Source organism: Anas platyrhynchos, chromosome Z (assembly GCF_047663525.1).
Source record: "Anas platyrhynchos isolate ZD024472 breed Pekin duck chromosome Z, IASCAAS_PekinDuck_T2T, whole genome shotgun sequence".
Taxonomy (NCBI): Eukaryota; Metazoa; Chordata; class Aves; order Anseriformes; family Anatidae; genus Anas; species Anas platyrhynchos.
Genome location: NC_092621.1, coordinates 43,742,251 through 43,761,398, shown reverse-complemented (window position 1 = coordinate 43,761,398; position 19,148 = coordinate 43,742,251). Strand labels below are relative to the sequence as shown.

At 39.1% G+C, this 19,148-nt stretch overlaps 1 protein-coding gene across 7 annotated transcripts in view; it reads right to left on the bottom strand.

Annotated features, from left to right (window-relative positions):
- Nucleotides 1-19,148, bottom strand: part of NTRK2 (neurotrophic receptor tyrosine kinase 2) — a 201,554-nt gene that overhangs the window by 130,742 nt on the left and 51,664 nt on the right. For 5 of the 7 annotated variants that reach the window (XM_038170542.2, XM_038170544.2, XM_038170547.2 and 2 more), the window contains exons 9-11: nucleotides 17,771-17,803; nucleotides 13,095-13,195; nucleotides 11,483-11,582 (exon numbers count right to left, since the gene is read on the bottom strand). In XM_038170542.2, the coding sequence (XP_038026470.1) occupies nucleotides 11,483-11,582; nucleotides 13,095-13,195; nucleotides 17,771-17,803 (234 nt within the window). The remainder of the gene's footprint in view (nucleotides 1-11,482; nucleotides 11,583-13,094; nucleotides 13,196-17,770; nucleotides 17,804-19,148) is intronic. The other 2 variants (XM_038170543.2, XM_038170545.2) reach the window with 1 other exon arrangement.

Below are 19,148 nucleotides of genomic sequence, written 5' to 3'. Positions count from 1 at the left end.
AGGATTCATCAGTTCAGGGTACTACCTGTGTTCATACTTACCACTAGACACTTAAAGTTTTCTCACTGGCCATCAGCAAAATACCTTTGCTGTACCTTTTGTACTTTCTACACACATGAGCCAACACAGCCAGGCACATTTGAAGTGCAGTGGAGAGCACTCTCTGAAACTTCCATTCCTCAAACTCCCTCCTCCGTAACTGTATGGTAGCTAAGGCTCAAGAAGGAGAGTTGGTCCATATCTTGTCCAGAGAAGGCTCGGTAGAGACCTTACTAGCTGGGTCTCTTTCCTGTTACTTCCTTTGTGAGTTCTGCCATGTTGGCTGGAAGCAGTGCTCCAGCAAAACGTTGATATTTCATCCCTGATTTAACAAGCTATTTAAGAACCACTCTAAGATGCCTCCCTCATCCAGAGCCCAGTCTGTTACAGTGCCAAGGTTAATTGAGGAGCTAAAGGCCAAGATTAAGTTCCACCTATTCTCTGGGAGGATTTAGTTTCCCATGTTACTACAAAGATGCTTTCCTAGATGCACATGGAAGCTGACACAGCCAACCGCAGGACCTCTGCCTGCTGCACTTCTCTCCCTAAAGAAATGCTAACCCCCATCAATATAAATGAGTCCAATTCCCATCTACACTCAGTTACTGGCAGGCTAGTATAAAGGGGTCATTGTGTAAAAAAGAGCCAGGCTCACAGGCTCACTGACCTTTTTTTTTTTTTTTTTAAAGAAGGATACCATCAGCATACCAACATCTTTAGAAACCAATCACGCATTCTGTGCAGCTCATTTCCTCTCTCCCTTCACCGAGACCACTCCTCGCCTCACAATCCCCCCTTCCCCATAAGAAAAAAAAAGAACAAGGACGGGACTTCAGTTTTAAATATTAACAAGACAGCTCTTTGACTGGGTGACAGTAAAAAAAAAAAACAAAAACAAACAAACAAAAATAAAGCAATGAATTCTGAAGTCTTCATTGTAACTGAAGTTTTTTTTTTTTTTTCCCTTGCACTAAAACAAAACAAACTAGTGACCAAGTTATTGAACTGAAAGAAAACATTTAAAATAAAGCATTTCCACAACATTGCTCGCTATTCTGAATGATTTTTCAGTACTGTAACAGAGGAGAAAGGTTATCAGTAGTCAGCTGCAATGGAATGACTTGGAAAAACATAGGGTATGTAACTAGCTGACTTTGAAGTATCTAATTAAAGTTTAACTAAACTTGAAGGTTCGGACATCTGGAAGAAGCACTAGGAAATTCTCAGAAGCTCTATGCGTTGTAGTTAAAAGGCAAGTAATAAATGACAGGAATGAATTTAGTGTGCACAAAATAGGAAACTGCTGTTCCATTGCTAGCTGGTGTATGCAATAGTGCACATACACACACACAAAAAAAAGAAAATCATACATGTAGTGGTCAGTGAGAACAGTGCTCAGACTTATGATATGAAAGCACCTGTTTGTGGAAGCACAGCTTGTACTTAGCAAAAGTGTTGTCCTGCCTTCTGGGAGCAAATCAAGGTTTGCAAAAGTTACCATCATTGCTGTATCTAAGCACTTAAATGCTAGGCGATGTCATTGTGATTAATAATGAATGTATATTGTGGCATGAATATTTTGCAAGTACACAGATGGGTCAACCAATTACATAAATGACTGCAAACACATGGTGGAAATTCCGCTCCCTTTGGCACCAGAGGGTAAGACTGTAAGCCCAGGGTGCCAAAGGCAGTATCAGTGTGCTCTGGATTGCTGCTGGAGAAGGAAGGTACTGGAAGGCAGAGTAAGACGGTCCTATACTTCTCTCAGAAATACCAACTCGTCGTAATATGAATTTGGCATCTTGGGGCCAGAACCATGCCACTGATGTTTCCAGGCTATGCGCATCCTGCAGGAACACACAGACTCTGACCTAAGTTCAGGAGCTGTCTTAACACACCACAGGGAAAAAGCAGGGGACTCAAACTTTCACAAGTAGCCTCAGGACAGCCTGAAGGCACTTTCAGGAGGCTCCTGGGTTTGCTATCGTGCTCCTCTCGTGCATCCCAACTGCTTTGTGGCACATGCCATCTGCAAGACTCTGGTACAAGCTCCTTTTCCAAGAGCAGAAAGAAAAATTGTTTCCTCCATTTTCTCTCACTCAGGCTAGATCATCTGGTGAAGTACAAAGGGATTTTACCCTAAATCAAGTCTAAGAAATTCCAAACTATGCCTTTGTCAAAATAACGTCAGGTGTACTTACTATATACTTTACTTCAAGATACCAACAGAATGCTTAAGAGACTGAGATAATGAAAGTTTCTTTCCCCTGCCAACCTGCCTGGGTGAGATAAATATAACTAAGAATGCAAGAATAGCCATGTCAGTCCAACCAAATGAACATCTATTGTTCTGCCTCCAACGGGGGCCAAAAATGCATGCCTAAGAGATCACATAAACACAAAGCATGTACTTCAGACACCGTGAGAAGCAGCTACAACCTGCTAAGCCAGAAAGCTGGCACTCAGAAGCACAGAAAGAGAGAAACGTAGAAGGAGAGACTATCTACTGGTGTCTGAAGTGAATGAGCGCTGTGAGAGCTCTCAGGAATCTCCCAAGAAGATGGCTCTGGTCAGAAACATTTACTGGTGTAGACACAAACACAGAAGTTGGCTGCCCATTTAGTTTGATGCTCAGGTAGCTATGGTGTGAGAGATGTTCAAAAAATAAACAACTGCAATCAGAGCCAGCTGAGGACTTAAAACACAGGCTGCTTTTAGCACTCATCTCCACATGTCATAGGGAAAGGACAGGTAGCAGTGCAGCTCTAGGGAATGCAGAAGGGAACACTACAATGGCCCTCTCTACATAAATTAACTGAAGCCAAGACATTCTGGTTCAGATATTAGTGTGGAAAAAGGAGTCTTTCTGTGAGGTACATTCCTGATGCTGCCTATTGCTGCAAATCACAGCAGTGCAACTTTTTTTAAACAGCACAAACATACAGAGATTAGGCTGCAAAACATTCTTGGAAGCCCTTGGGCATCCCAGGATTCAGCAATGGCCACCACCTCATGCATCTGAGCACTGCCAGCTGAAACAGAAGGCTCTTGTAACTCAACTCACTGATTTTAAGAGTTTTTCTCTCCAAGTTTGCATTCCTTACCATGTCTTCTGACCAGAAACAAAGTTAAAATTTCTCCTACCTGAAAGTGCCATAGAGGGTTAAGTCTTCATGATGGGGCTGGAGACTAATTTAGGGGCACTAGTATTACTCACTAAAGTGATGGAGAAATCCATGAGGAAGATGTGTTTAAAATACAAAACAAATATGAGAAAAAAGGTTCAATTCCAAATTCTTAGGCATGCCAGCTCTGTATTATTACACATTCAATATTCAGAGTGGACACGAAAGAGAAGAGCTGGTGGAGGCAGGAGGACCCCAGTCAGATGAGCTGGCCAAAGTGCTAGGAAGAAGCGAAGTTTCATGACAAATGCTCTGTAATCAGTCAGGGATGCCTGCAGAACCTTTTACAAATACTTCTTCCATGTGTATTATTCCACTTTGTGCCCCTGGGTATACAGCTATACCAGGCAGTTAAATAATAGTGGCATTAACCTTTAATGCTAAAAATAAAACTAATCTAGAACTAGTAATTTTTCCTAAACAGTTACTTTGTCCATTTTACTTCATGATGAAGGACTCATTACTTTACTCACTCCCACCACAGCTTTCTTTAGGAAGCTTCAAAAATCAAACAGAATAACACAAAACAGAAAAAAAATCCCAACTCCTCCTTTTGTTTTTAAAAAATCTCAGAGAAATAAGACTAACTTCATTTTGCTAGATCCAGCTTTTCATTTCCATACTGAAGTGTCAGTTCTTCCTGGTTTCTGACTCTAGCAATGTGAACAGTGTTAAAAGGGACAGAGCAGGGCAGAGGGCAAAAAGAAGGGTGAATGAGAGACACTTGTTTAAAAAGGCAATTCTGACTTTTATGTAGGATACAGAGAAGGAGTTAGGGCAAAATGGGTCATTTTAGAGTAAAATGACCTCATCGTTCATTTATGGGGAGGGAAAAAAAGTCATTATGTATAAAAAATTTTCTGATCTCTGAAGTGGAATATCATCCATACTGGTGACGGCACACAGCCCTAATGTCTTAAGTAAATAAATATGAAGGGCTAAAACAGTACCCCTGTAAAGCAAGGAGGCATACCTATGTCACACAAGTGAAGAAGCACTGGGGAGGTATAGTATCTCCAGGAAGAGAACAACTGAGAATGGCTGTGAGTCACTTGGAGAACATGTGTTCAGCTACCCATATAGAAAACACCTTGGGGAATTCACAGGTTGCAGTAGTGGGGCTGTGTCAACAGCTAATACACAGAGCTGCTCCTAGGCTGTAGATATCCTTGGTGAAGATAAACATGCATGAGTAGGTGGGGGTGGGTGGGTGGGGGTGTGTTTGTGAAAAAGAGATATAAAAAGGACCCATTCATTCAAATAAAACAATCTTATTTGAACTTTTGCCCAGAATTGAAACAAAACCTAAAGTGTTCTTTTTGCTACATATTTGAGTAGCTTGACTACCTTTTGTCTTCAATTTACTTAATTCCTGTGAACTTTTGTACTTCTTGATTTTTTCCTAAGCAGCCACAGCACTGCTACAACGGGTTTGCATTGTTTCTTGTTCATTCCAAAAAAAAGAAGTCACAAATCTTGAAAAAAAAAATCTATTTTTTATTCCTTTTCCAAATATTCTAGTCCAAGGAGTGTAATGCTATGAGAATGTACAAACAAAACAAAGGCATATTCAGATGCATTAAAGGAAGCTGTTGATAAAAGACTACTCCTGTGTTTTTGCAAAATCAGACAAGAAAGAACAAGCAGTTTTCCTGGTTTGGAGAAAGTTCAAATAACAATCAGAAAACTTTAAAAATCATATGTAATCTCTGAGCAGTTTTTGCTTGCAAGGCTTCTCTAGACACACATTTACCTGGAAGATACTTTTATGAGACTCAATTTTTTGTGATTTCATCCATGCTACTTTTCCACTGCAGGAAGTAGAACAACAACAGCTGTGAGGAGAGCTACAGCACAGTGCTCTGTGCTAGACAGACTCTGAGCCCATGGTGAATCTTTCCCTGTGGTGTGAAACTCAATACTGAAAGCTTTTACAGGAACAAAACAAAAAAGGGCCCTCCAACTGTACTAAGATTTCAGCATCTGTTAACAGAATTCATAAGTAGTTACCATGGCCAGGCATTTAAAAACACAAGATTATGAAACAGATAATTAGAACATTTTCTACTATTCAGGACAAGCACAAGGTTTCCCAAGCTTAGGAGGAGAAAAATTAAAAATTAAAAATTAAAAAAAAAAGGGGGGGGGGGGGGAAAGGAGGAAAAAAAAAAAAAGTTCAAACTTAGAACCTGAAACAGAAATTAATGCAGCTCTACCACAGAAAGAATCCTACATAAGTCTTTGAAAGCTGAGGAATACAAACGGATGGAAACTTACATAAAATCTCACAGGTATTGTAAAAGCAGTGGAACAAAGTCCTAAGCAACATAAATTTGTAATCCCCACTGGCAATTACAAGTGGTGATCTCAGGGGAGACTCACATACATGAGTCAAGTAATTCTGAGGAAAAAGATGTCACTGTACTGGAAAAAGTATGCACTCTATCATAAACATTTGGTATTTCCCTGTCTTTAGTTCAATTAAGCCAGTATTCAAGGACAACATGACACCACTCAGAAATGGTTTTGTCCACATGCCACCTTTATTTTCCCCTTTTTTCGTTCCTCAGCAGTGAGTCAGCACGGTTGGTGACAGAACAAATAGCAATGGGCACAAATTGAAAAAGAGGAAATTTCATTTAAACACAGGAGGGAAAAAAAGTGTACTATAAAGGTGACTAGATACTTGTACAGGTTGTCCGAAGATGTTGTGGAGTTTCCATCCTGGAAGATTTTCAGTCTCAGCTGGACAATGCCCTTAGCACCTGCTGTAGCTCACTCTGCCTTAAGGATGGAGGGGTGGGTGTTGGACCAGGCACTCTCAGGAGTGACTGTCAGTGCCAGCTGTTCCAAGATGTGTCAGTACAAGGTGGACCAGCCACCAGGAGCAGCAAAGGAACTGCTCCAACAATACTTATGCCAGCAGCCCCTCTGAAATTAGCCTTTTTCCCAGATGGAGATGACACAAAGGATCTAATTTCTACCAGGAATACTTTATATTTATCTGCTTTTCATGTTCGCACCTATGTTGTTTAAGAACTGCTTGGATTTTTAGCATCTAGTTTTCTATCATCATGTATTCTCAGCATTTCTCAAATGGTGATCTCCATGAAGCACTATGTACTTAGAACTGTATAGAACTTAAAGTATTGGAGATGTGGGGCCACTCAAAATAAAATAAAATAAAATAAAATAGGCTGGCTTTGTTGTTCTTTGCTCCTTTTCTTTCTTTCTGATCCCTCAAAATATCTGGATGCTTCTAGATCACAATTTCCCCTCACAAACTAATGCACTTCTGAAACAGCATGATCTGCATATAGCCAAAAGTTCATAAAAGCACATGAAAGTGTTCACCTTTTGCACAAAAGAAACAAAGAAAAAAACACACGTCTGTTGCGTAAGGACTTATGTGGCAACATGGATGCAGACTGAACACACGGTCAAAACACTCTTCAATTTACACCATTAAGTTTGACTCTTTTTTGCCATTGCCTTGATCAAAGCATTCTTTAAGAGCTGTGCTATCCTCATATGGCTCAGTCCACATTAAGGTAGATAGAGCCCTGTATACTATGACGTTCAGATCTCTTTACTTTCACTGCATCCATTATTAGTCTAATTTCTCTTTGGTATCTTTCCATTTCTTTCATAACTTGTCCTTTTTGTATTCAGCATCTCCCTAGTTCTCATGTTCATCTTACTTTTCTCTTACGATATGCATGTATAGTTCTTCATCCCACCACCTGTTCATATGCTTCTTTTGGTGAGATGGAGAAAGGGGAATACAGCAAGCATTTGTTTAAACTTACTTTACATATATGGTTTACTAGTAAGAAATAAGAGACCCCAGATAATTTTCATGTGTTAACAAGATCCATCAGTGTAGCAGTCTGAACCATTAAAAGCTGTCAAAAAGTTAAAAACTCATTTTCTGCCTCAGTCATTACAACTAAGTTTGAATTTTGTAACCAAAGGCAATCATAGTCAAATGCCCCATCTTATCATTAAAAATGTCCCACCTTCAGATTACTCCCAGTTTTGTTTAATTGCAAAGTTTTCAAAGAGCTTCATGGTTTAGAACAAAGTTACTGAAATCACTTGAGAGAAAAAGCTATCTAGAAGTAGGAGAAAATATCTGGGTTTGACTTTGGCAGGCAAGATCCATGCGTTTGTTCATAACTTTTAATCAGCTTGGTAAAAAAGTACTGCATTTTGACTGATAGTCCTAGTTGGACTTCCACACAAAAGTCATAACAAGCAGCTATGAAGGGCCTGTGGGAAAAGTAGTATTTTGGGGTCATTTATCCCCAAAGGAATACTTTTTACTTTTTTTTTTTACTTTTATTTTTTTAGATCAACCCACTTGATATCTGGTCAGAGAAAGACAGATTTCTGTATTGCAAACTGCACACTCCCAAAAGACTGCAAAAGGGGCAAATCATCAACAGCCAGCAGCTCCATTTAGGACATGGCAGGCAGTTCAGAGAGAGCTTAAGGAAAGACAAGCACCATTCAAAGGGTGATCCTTAAATTCACAGATGGGAGAAGACAGCTGGCACTGGCCAAGTATGATGGGAACTTCAGACTTAGTTTGTTATATTACTTTGCACTGCACTACCACACAAAGCTCAAAGCATTGACAGAAGCTTCTTACAAACATTCAAAATAACCTCAATAGCCCCACTGGGATTAAGTATACATTTGTTTCCCTCTACTTCTGTCAGATTCTATTTGTTAGTTTGTTACAGGGCTGCTTTGGGGAAGGGTGAGTTCTCCCTCCTTTCTGGTTTTGGTAAAACCTACAGAAACTCTACAGTTTCTAAAAGCAGCTGTGATAACATTCTGGTCTGCAACCACCCACTTGCAGTGCTCCTAGCATGTTAGTTGAACTATAAATGTTGTCCTTTTGCTGGAATATGAACACCTTGTGCTAAAATTTTATGCAGTTCAAATTGGCAGAAATATTTTCACCCTTTTAATTGAATTATGCTGTTTCAAAATTTATCCACTGATCTACCTTACATGAGTTTACTTCCATCCATGCATAGTGGTATGTTGCTGTATTAACATTTGCAAATATAAAGTTGTTTATTTTGCAATTAGCTGTTATTCACATTCACTTTTTTTTTTTTTTTTTTTTTTTTTCCAGCAGTGCAAACAGAATAAAATGGGACTAGTATTATTCTTCCACAGATACTCTAAGGGAACTCACAAACTTTCTCCTGCCTTCTCCTCTCCTGTTCCCCTGTTTGTTTGCAGTTTCATAAACTGGTTAGATGGAGTCAGGCATACACACAAAATGATAAGAGATGTCTTGGCAGCCATCAGTGAACTACTATATGCACTTTCATATCCTCCAGCAGGCAAGTAAGCCAAGGTGTTTCATAAGAGCAACCCACAAATCTTAATGAATACACTTAAGAAATTAACTGAAGAATTCACCATTTATGCTGCTGCATCTTGCAAGAGTCTAAAAACTTCACCTTCAAATTGAAGAAACAAAAAGGATTTTTTCACACAAAGCCATTAAAAACAGACCCCATATTAAAAGTGATTAAAATATACATAGGTAGAGCAAAAGAAAGAAATGGGTTTCACCAGTTACTCCAATGAATTTTGCAATGCTATCTGAAAGTCTAGCACAACATGAGAGCTTATCCACAGAATAGTATCTTTATTCATACTAACCCTATTTTAAGTCTGTTTGTGCACAGCTCACAGACCAGCTGTATACTGATACTGTTCCTGAAGTCAATCACCAGAACATGCTATTTCAACAAGCTCTAAAAGACCAGTGAAAAGGAGCAAGGCAAATGGTAAAAGAATTGCCTCATATGGTGCTACCTGATGCCAGCTAGAGTCCAGAACACCACAAACAAAATATTTTAGTTTTTTTACTGGTGGGGAATGAGTGAGCTGACTTGCTTGTCATCTTTATCTGTAAAAGCACTCCACTACTACAGCTTAGGAATGAATGTATCCCAAACTGTCATCTTAACTTAGATATAAAAAATGAAGCCAAAGAGAGGGTAAGTTATTTCCACACAGCTCTTTAACTTCTCTTGGTAAGAAACTGATTGGTACAGCCAATGTACTGGAAGCCTCCAGAGAACGTGGTGCTCCCTGTCACATAAACTAGACTCTTCCAGGTACAGCCAGTGCTTACACAGCATAGCTCAAACAACAACCACCTGCTCTACATTTATTTCTGGGGACACTAAATGCTGTTAGTCCCAAACTCCAACCATTTTCAAGCTCTGTAAGCAACAGAATTATTCAGCCAGGACACAGTCCAAGTAGGGGATAGATAATCCCCATGGAAAAGACAGGATAAACTAGCATTAAAATATATGAGAAATATAACAAAGTCTTCAAGACAAAGCAGGTGCCTGCCATGAACCCAAAAGGGATGAAAATTTCATTCCTTACGTAAAGATATTTCCTACTGGACATACAGCATTGATGCCTATTTGCACACTTCTTTTTCTGATTTTCAGTGGGACGTTTTTTCCTTCTTGTCATGTACATGGTTATGCGAGAAACACCGAGTGCCAGTTTGAGTTCTCCATTTACTGAGTGATCAGGTTTTTGTTTCGTTTTGTTTTGTTTTGTTTTCTAAAGTAGTTTCTGAAGAAGGGTGGGGAGATATTTAATGAGAGGGTGTCTGAGGTGACCATATTGTATTTTCACAAGACAACAGAAAAATGAAACACTGCCTTTTCTGCATCTCTGCCTGACGGCAACTCAGGAATTTCCTTCTTATGAATGCAAAATATTCATTCACATTTTGGGGAATATTTGACAAGATTTTTTAATCATGTTTTATAGATATTTTCCAAGGCAACATGGATTTTTATTCTCTCCTACTTCCTTACTAAGAGTGTTTATTAAACTTCAGTTATAAAATAATCTCTATATGCTAAATTGGGACTAATTTTGCTGTCACTTAATTCAAAGGCATGTGACTCAGAGAGTTCATGGGTAGCTGACCTGATCCTGGTATTCAGAACTTACAAGAAATGTTACTTTATTTTGCTTTATTTTACTCATGCTCATACACCCTAGATTGTTTACCTTCATTTATTAATTATCAATATATATTTATGCTGCAGACTTTTCAAAGCAGGTAATATTTTATTATTAGTCTAGGTCTTATATATTGATGTGGTGTTCTAATCTCATGTTTTAAATATTGCTTTAGTATCAATTCAATAATTCAATTCTAATGATGATAAATCAAGAAAGTGTTTCTGGGACTTTGGACTATGGATAGATCCATACTTGAATGCTCACATATGAATGCAAACTTTGGAGAAGTTTGAGGTTCACATCAGGCACAACTGAAGGTCATTCCTTTCTAATGAAACATTTAAATTATTTGTAGCTCACCACTACCAGACATACCATGCCTGTGATTAATTTTTGAAGGACTGTATGTGAACTGTGATCTTGCATCACTGCTGTTGGTAACCATCATTAGTCGCATTTAGAGAATAAATAAACTCCGTGCATGAGGTTGCTGCCCTTTCAGAAATTTATGTAGTCATTATCCCAAAAGAATACCCTTAATAAAATATGAGCTAGATAGACAATTTTGCAACTAAAAACCTACCGAAGTCAAACTTACAGATTATGCAGTATGATAACCCCTTCCCGAAAGGGACACACTTGCCACTCTCTCCTGCAGCCACTTACCAAGATATGCACAGAAGCTCAAGAAAATGCATCTGTCAGAATGTGCCAGTAAGACAGGAAGCACTGCAATTGCACCTTCCACTCTTGCTATCGTTTTCCTTGCATCTATCACCCTAAAGCAACATTTAAAGTATGGTCTGAAGTACCTCTGATGTACAGCATAGATTCTCATCAAATATTTGTAATCTAATTCATATCAAAATAAATTTTAAGTTCCTATCTTATTTCTCCCTACACTGAACAACACACTACACTCAGGGAGTATTTTACTCCAGGACGTGTCCCACAGGGCTGTGCAAGCAGGAGGGAAAGAAATTGGATTTGTCATAAGAGAAAAAAAAAAAAAAAAACAGAGGCACAGAAGAACTTGATCCAAAATTCTGTATTCCCATCTACATTTGTCTCTGCCCTTACTTACCTGATGAATAAATGAAACACTAACTGTGATGGCTCTTTATCTGGTTATCTGAAATGCTCTTGGTGCAGAAGCCTAATGTAGAAGTTTGTTCAACCCGCAAAAATCATGACATATTTAAGACATAAAAAGCAACCCTGCTTACCTTTCATTCCAAACTTAGAGTGTCTTCCAAACTTCAGAATAATAAGCATTATTACTAAGCCAGTGCACACCAGTGCTGCAATTCCCACCACAACATACACCTAAAAAAGAGTACACAAATACAAGTGTTTATATTGTTCTCATTATCTGTTTTCCAATAAAACATTTAAGATGACTTTAAATAAATTAAAAACATTAAATGAGACATTTAATTCAGATTAAATCAGTTAGGTAAAGAAATTAATTTCAACCAGGAAACATTTGCACCCAGATCAAAGAGTAGTGAAAACAGCCACTTCTTGAAGTTTCTTCCTTCCTTCTATCCTACAGAGAACAGAGATGCAGACATCTCTGAGAATCACTTTTTCAACATCCTACATGTTCAAGGCAGAGAGGGAATGTACATCTCCTCCTTCCCTTCCAACAGAGTGGCATGTTACAGGAAAGCATGTAAGGAAAGTGCATCAGAAAAAACCTTTTTACTGTGAGGGTTGTCAGACACTGGCACAGGTTGCCCAGAGTAGCTGTGGAGCCTCTGTCCCTGGAGATACTAAAAATCAGACTGGACACAGCCCTGTGAAACTTGCCTTGATTTATCTGACCCCACTTTGAGTCAGGAGGGGAAGAGGAACTGAAAATTTCCAGAGATCCCTTTCATCCTCAGCCATTCAATTATTCTGTTATCAGGGAAGATAAGAGTGGCTGGGATCCTCGAGATGGGGGACTGGAGGTTTGTCAGCGTTATGGCATTTAATAGACAGGAACAGGACAAGACAGGAGCTTTAGGAACCCATCCACTGCCCTCTCAGGACTTCTCACCCCCCAGCCATCAACACTGGAAGGAGACACTGGTCGGGTTTCCTCTAATTCCTCCCCCATGGAGGAATGCCTCCTGAATGCCTTCTTTCCTTCTCCTCCCTAGCTCTCAGCCCGTGCACTGGTTCATAACGCACATGCCCTGCATGCATTGCCTGCTGCTGTGCCAGGGCACTGAAGCTGGGGGGCAGCAATATTAACCAGGCTAGCCACTCAATGCCAGTTTCCAGCAATTCAGCTCAGTGTGAGAAGCAAGGCAGCAAAGGAGGAGACCCACCAGTTTAGCTACTTATGCTGAAGTTCTCCTGCACATGATCAAAGCACTAGACAAAAACACGTTTTAGAAGCATAGGTAAAGAGTCTGAAAGTTTGTTACAACACAGCCTCTCTGTTAGGAGCAGCTGACTTCAGGACTGGAATTCAAACAATCTTTAAATTACCTTGGATGCCTTTGTTTTGTAAATAAAGAGTTGCTCTCCTTGCCTAAAATTAGAAACAGAGTCTTGGCCTAAAAAATTACAGTTAGTTGTTCAGAAAAACACAAAACCAATTAAGTAGCTATTTTACTTGATCTGAGAAGGGATTCTCTCTTTCAAAAAATGGGACAATGGAAGGGTAGGAGTCGGGTACATTGCTCTAGTTTTTCCTTTTTTTTTTTTCCCTGTTTTGATCACAACGTGGTAATAGCTCCAGTGTTCTAGTAGCTTAGGGTCCCATTACAATCTCTGCAGTTTCATTAGTTGCATAGTCAGAAAGTCTGCCAAGATTACAGATCAGGAAACAATGTATATACTTACAGTGATGCTATCTTCATTCTCTTTGTTGGAAACATCCGTAGAAGTGATTTGATTACTGTTATTTGTGGTGTCTCCAAGATCATTAGGCGTGGTTTCATACTCTTAGAAAAAAAAAAAAAAAAAAGAAAAAAAAAAAAGATTGCTTTTATAATTTCGTAACCTCAGAAGGGAAATGGTTGTCTTATTATTTCTGCTCTGTAGCACAGTAAGGTCAGCAACACCTCTTGGGACTCTTTGAAAACAGCACATACTTGCTGTTGTACTTGGTACACTAGGTGGAGGATCTCTGTGACAGGTAATTTTAAACAAATGTGTTGTGACTGAGAGACTTGACAACAGAAGCTGCTTCTCTCTGCAGCCTAACAGAGAATCAATCTACACCAAAATCTCTCTGTCTATTGGAAAACCTAGAGTTAATAAGAACTCCATCCATAAAGCTATTTTTATGTGTTTCTGACTTCCCATTAAAAATGAAAGACTGCCCTCTACACTGAACTTCTCTAGCCTTATATTCAGCCAAATATAGGACTGTCTTAGAAAATAGCTTGGGGACTTTTGTTTAGCTGAGGTGAATTTAGCATATGGCTTTTTAGCCGGCTTATTACTCTAAAATGTGAAATAGCTGTTTTTCTTAGTTTAAAAATAATTTTATAATACTGTTGTGTGCATAGGAGTTAAAGTTTAGCATGACAAGGTCATAAAGGTAAAACTTTAAAAAGTAACATGCCTGAGATAGTCTGAAGAAATTTGATTTATCAAAATAATCCTACTGACCAGTCTACAGGGTGAATCTGGGACTACTCCATCAAAGGAATGAACAGGCTTTAATTATTTATAATTATTTTAAAATGAAACATATTTACAGTCCATAATTTTTTTTGTCAAATTTATTCAAATGAGATAAAAAGAATTAAATACTATGCATATGAACTTAGAGATACATACATTAAAATAAAAACTGAATGTATTTTATGATTACATCTGAAAATATACATAATGTTTCAATTTTATGACTGTAATGTGTGCAGATCAAAGAAACAAATAAGGGCAATAACTGCATCTATTACTCATGCACCTCTAGCATTGTAATTTAAATTAGCAATTAATCCTGTATTTCTTTGCATATTTTGATTAAAAACAATGCCATAAGCCTACAGATGAAACTGTAGCCATAAATATGAAAAAGCAAAATGCAAAGGCATAGCTCTTGCTAACCACAGAGGCACTAACCCTTGCTACTTAGAAAGGGGAGGGAGGAAGGGAGGGAAGGCTGCACCTTTGTAGAATTTGCCTTCTCTAGCTCCCAAGGCCATTTTGGAGAGCTCAGCTGGCAACGCTAGCAACAAGCTGCACCAGGTTTTTGATCTTCATGCATGCACAAACACATTTTCTTTTGCAAACCACTCAGCAGGCTGGAGATTTTTGGTATATGAACCCACACAGCTACCTCTGCCACCAGTGTACAGTCAGGTTGTCTAATAAGCTCTGTTCTGGCTCTCTACTACACATGCCGACGGACAGGATTTTTTTTCAAGCCAAAATACATACAGAGCTTTCATAGGAAACAAAATTTAATTTCCTGGTCTTTTACCATTTGAACTCTCCAACTCAGCTTTGTATCTCTATGCCTATAGCTTCCTATGCAGCAAGGTCAAAATAGTAATGAAAAGCAAACAGCATTCCTTACTCCAGGCAACATAAACGCTACCCAAATGACTCACCTGCACAACCAGCCTGGACACTGAGGCAGAGTGCTGTGCAGACCAGCCAATACTCTGACTACAGGTTTTGCCAGAGCAAAAGAAGAAACTTGTTCATTTGGAAGCAGCACATAAGCTCTTCACTAGTACAGAACCCAGTTTGTAACAAGTATCTCAGCCTACAAGACTGGGTTTCCTTTACAGTTACCTTCACTAAATACTCACTGAGAGTTTTGACCAACCCTATTTACAGTAGCTTTATAAGACCAATAAACAAAACATATTGAGAACCTTCATTGCTCTCTGTAGTACAAAGTTTCTAGAGGGATTTTTTTTTTCTCTTAAATTTACCTGTAAATAGTGGAGAGCAAAAGCAGTTGTTCTTTGCAATTCTGTTTACATCCACATCTGTACTAAGCTACTAGGAAGCATACCCTGAAGGATTAATGAGAACTATGCAGAATATTTTATGTCTGGCTTGTGAGTCCTCTGAATGCAGTTTTATATTAAAATGGGCAAGAGAAAAAGTAGGTCACTTCGGTACATTGGTGTTGCATTGCCATTTCCCACCGTATAACTGTGAAACATTTACATTTGAATGAGTGCCAGATTTTCAAAGCCTCTTGAAATGGGTAAGCCAGGCAAGGAAAACATGCACAACAGCCATCCAGCCAAAACCAGGCAATTCTGAATTAAACAAATTCTTGTTCACTTTATTATGCAATCATGCTATAGACACATAGCATTCTGATACAGACAGGGTCACGCCTCTTGACTCACACTATCTGGGACTTGTATTGCTTCAGGGCCAGATTCCCTGATGCCTAGCACCTTATGCAGTTACCTACAGCTGTGCCAGTTGAGGTAAAGCACATCTTGAGCTGGGTAGTATCCTGCAGCTGCTTTAAAAACAAGGTGCAAAGCAGCTGGGATACAGATGAGAGCACTGCAATAAACGCTGGGGCATCATTGTGCACAGTCCTCCTGGGGGCTAAGTGCTACGGGACATGATATCTCTGTCATGTTCGTGACCACATTAGAAGAAGCAGGGTGACATGGAAACATGAACTAGCAGCCAAGGAATCTGGCTCTGCATTTGGTTTCCTGCACAACTCTGGGCAGGTTGCTCTGTCTCCACCAGTAATTCCTGCACAGGACCACACCGGCCTCTCCTCCTCGCCTTTTTCAGCCACGAGGGACCAGTGAGCATGCCAAGAGCAGGTGAGGCTCCACGTGCAGGGAGCCCCCCCAATGAACATAACATCATGCAGACTTCTGCTGCCTCCCCAGTTCTTCTGTTTCCCACAGTATTTTTAAAACACTTAATGGGAAGCCTTTGGAAACCACCTCACAGGGAGTGCAAGACACAGAAGGGTCAAGACCCAAGGGACAGCTGGGGAGTGGGTGGCTTTTAAACCTCCCTTCGACATATCTGAGTTGCGGGTAAACATTAGCACAGAGATCAAGTGGTCTGAAAAGGAGTCGTGGAAAAGGCTGGGTCTCCAGGGGGAGCTAATCCCAGAGGGTCCCCCTGTCAGCTGTGCAGGCTGTGGTTTTACACAGAAGTGAAAGAGCTTCTCTGCTTTCCAGCCTGCATCATATATTCATCTCACCAACTGGACTTGTGAATTTGGAATAATTTAGGGAAACACTCTGGAAAGTGTTTCTCAAAGCAAGCACTGAGTCACTGAAGCAAAGATCAAAGACAGCAATTTCAAAAAATAGGAAGAAAAGCCAGAAATAACAAGGAGTACTGCTTCCATCAGGATGAGATCTTGCTGGTTGTGATTCACTTGCACAACTTTGTGCACACAGTTCCACAGAACGTACCAAAGTCACTTGAAGCACAGCGCTCACATGGTTAAAGCCATACACATGCACCAGGATCTTGGCGAACAGCTCAGAATCAAAAGCTTCATGTACATATGTATATATGCTTATACAATACAATAGAATTAAGAAATTGTGCAAACCATCATCACCTTCTGCAACCTCCATCCCCCTTAAAAGTAATAATTTGAAAAGAGAGGGAGGGGAAGCTGTGCTTTAGTATTTCTAAGCACTTAAAGCCAAAATGATGCTTCAATTGCACATTTGCTAAAGTTTAATGACATGGAATGGAATCAAAGCAATAACATTTAAATCAGCTTAAAGAAAACTTGACTTATGGGCCATTTCACCCAAATGAAAGTACTCCAAAGAAGGTTCAAGCTTCTGCTGGAGCCTAAAGGGTATTGGGGTATGTCGGTTAGGATGGACTTTTCATGCTCACCAGAAGTACTACGTAAAACTATCTGGTTGTTTTGCTGTTCACAGCGTCTATTCTAGTGCATGCTGGCTTCTACTAGGTACAGCCTAAAATATTTTGTCTAACTAAAAACTAATGTGAACACCATGTCATCAAATCTTCTGGCACTCACTCAGATATCACTGAGCTGATGCTTTGCTTATGTAAGGGAGATTAAGGGAAGGTACAAATGAGAGGACAGAGAAAAATAAATTGCCTACAGGAAAACTTATGTGTACCAACCTCATTTCTAACTGGGATTTAGGGGTAAATTTTTGGAAACTAAACAAGTATGAAAACATTCCTGAAAAAATAAATTACGTTATATAAGGAGAACTCATGAACTTCCTTTCCTCCAAAAAAAGCCTCTGAAAGGTTCACAAAATCTCTTGCCTGTGAGTTACATCAGACTACTGTCATCCCACAGAACCAATTGCAACCATTCATAGGAGTGGATTTATGCCTCTCCTAATGTGAATCAAAAACAGCAGGGTAAGTAAAGCATCACATTGCCCTTACCGATCTTAAATAGTATAAGGCGGGAGAAGAACCAACAACACAAAGTACCTTCAGAATTGTATTGTAACATGTGCCATTCAGTTTAATTGAGCCTGACATTCAATCTTTTAGTGGTTTGAGTTCCTTCATTTCTATCATTAAAAGAAAAGAAAAGAAAATCAAATATATACCATAAACGTCTGGATCCACAATTGGGCCACTACCTGTACATGGAGAAAATAAAAGAAACAAAAAAAAAAAAAAAAAAAAAAAAAAAGAAAGAAAGAAAGAAAGAAAAAGCCTTTGTAAATAGATTGTAAATACTGAAAGAATAAGACTTTCTTTAGGATTTTTTTTAAGGGTTGACATGTTATTTGTAATAGCATTTATCAGTACCTACACAAACACAAAGCAACATCAATATATTACACTACCTGTTAATCAGATTACATTTCCACTTATTTTACAGCTACCCCAACTTAGCACTTGGTTTCATGTACTCTCTGCTGTTAATGTGTATCTGAAAAAAGTGCAACAATAACTATTCTTGTTGAGAATCAATGATAAGATTCACCTTGACCTTAAGCAGACTTCAGTGGGAGTTATCATCAGTGACTTTTACCTGGACAAAAATTTTTGCAATTTAAGCACTGCAAGAGCAAAGTGGTTTACAGCTACAACACTGTGAGCTGTCAAGTTAAGGGCTAGAGGTATAGAGGTATATATTGACCTACACAGCCCAATCTCATTCACTCTGTGAAAGGATGCTTCCCAGAATGCAGCTGCACAGATGAACCACAGAGTTCTTTGTACCAGAAGAGTCTCCTATAAGCCAGCTTTTACAGAGGCAAATGGACACATCTAGTCTACACTTTTCTAAATTTTACTAGTTCCACTTTGCAGCTTTTTCTAATTATCACACATACATAAGGCTGAGCACATATGTGAGTGTAATGCACGGAACGCCCACTGAAATTAGCATGACATTAGACTATACACACCCTGAAAGATACCAGGCATTATATTTCAACATACTCATTCATCTTGGTTTATAATGTATTTATAGCATAGCATAGTTTATCTAGTAGGCTCCTAACCATCTTTTCCTTATATCTACCCTTTCTTTTTGTTGTTTTGGAAATAAAATTAGCAGATAGTTAAAACCTTTAAAGATAAATTAAACTTCAAAAAGCATAAGTCTAGTTCTGTGTAGTAATTACACACCAGTGGCATTATATTGGAATAAAGCCACTGACAAGTATGACCAGAACACAGTTGTTTCTGCTTATGTCAACAGCTTGAGAATCTGTGCTGAAAATATGAAACAAAGAGTTGCAAACTATCTGCAGAATGGCAGCAGATAATTAGGTTTGCTTTTAAATGCATTTGAAGATATTCTAGTATCCAGAGATATAGGTTAATAGACCCCATGGGAATTGTCAATCTGCGGAAATAAGTAATAAGTGAAAACAGCCTGTACTACTACTGCCTGTCCTCAAGCAACTTCTGACCAGGGTTTCCAATGAATAAACATTCATGGATTCAGTTTTTCCACTATAAAACATCCAT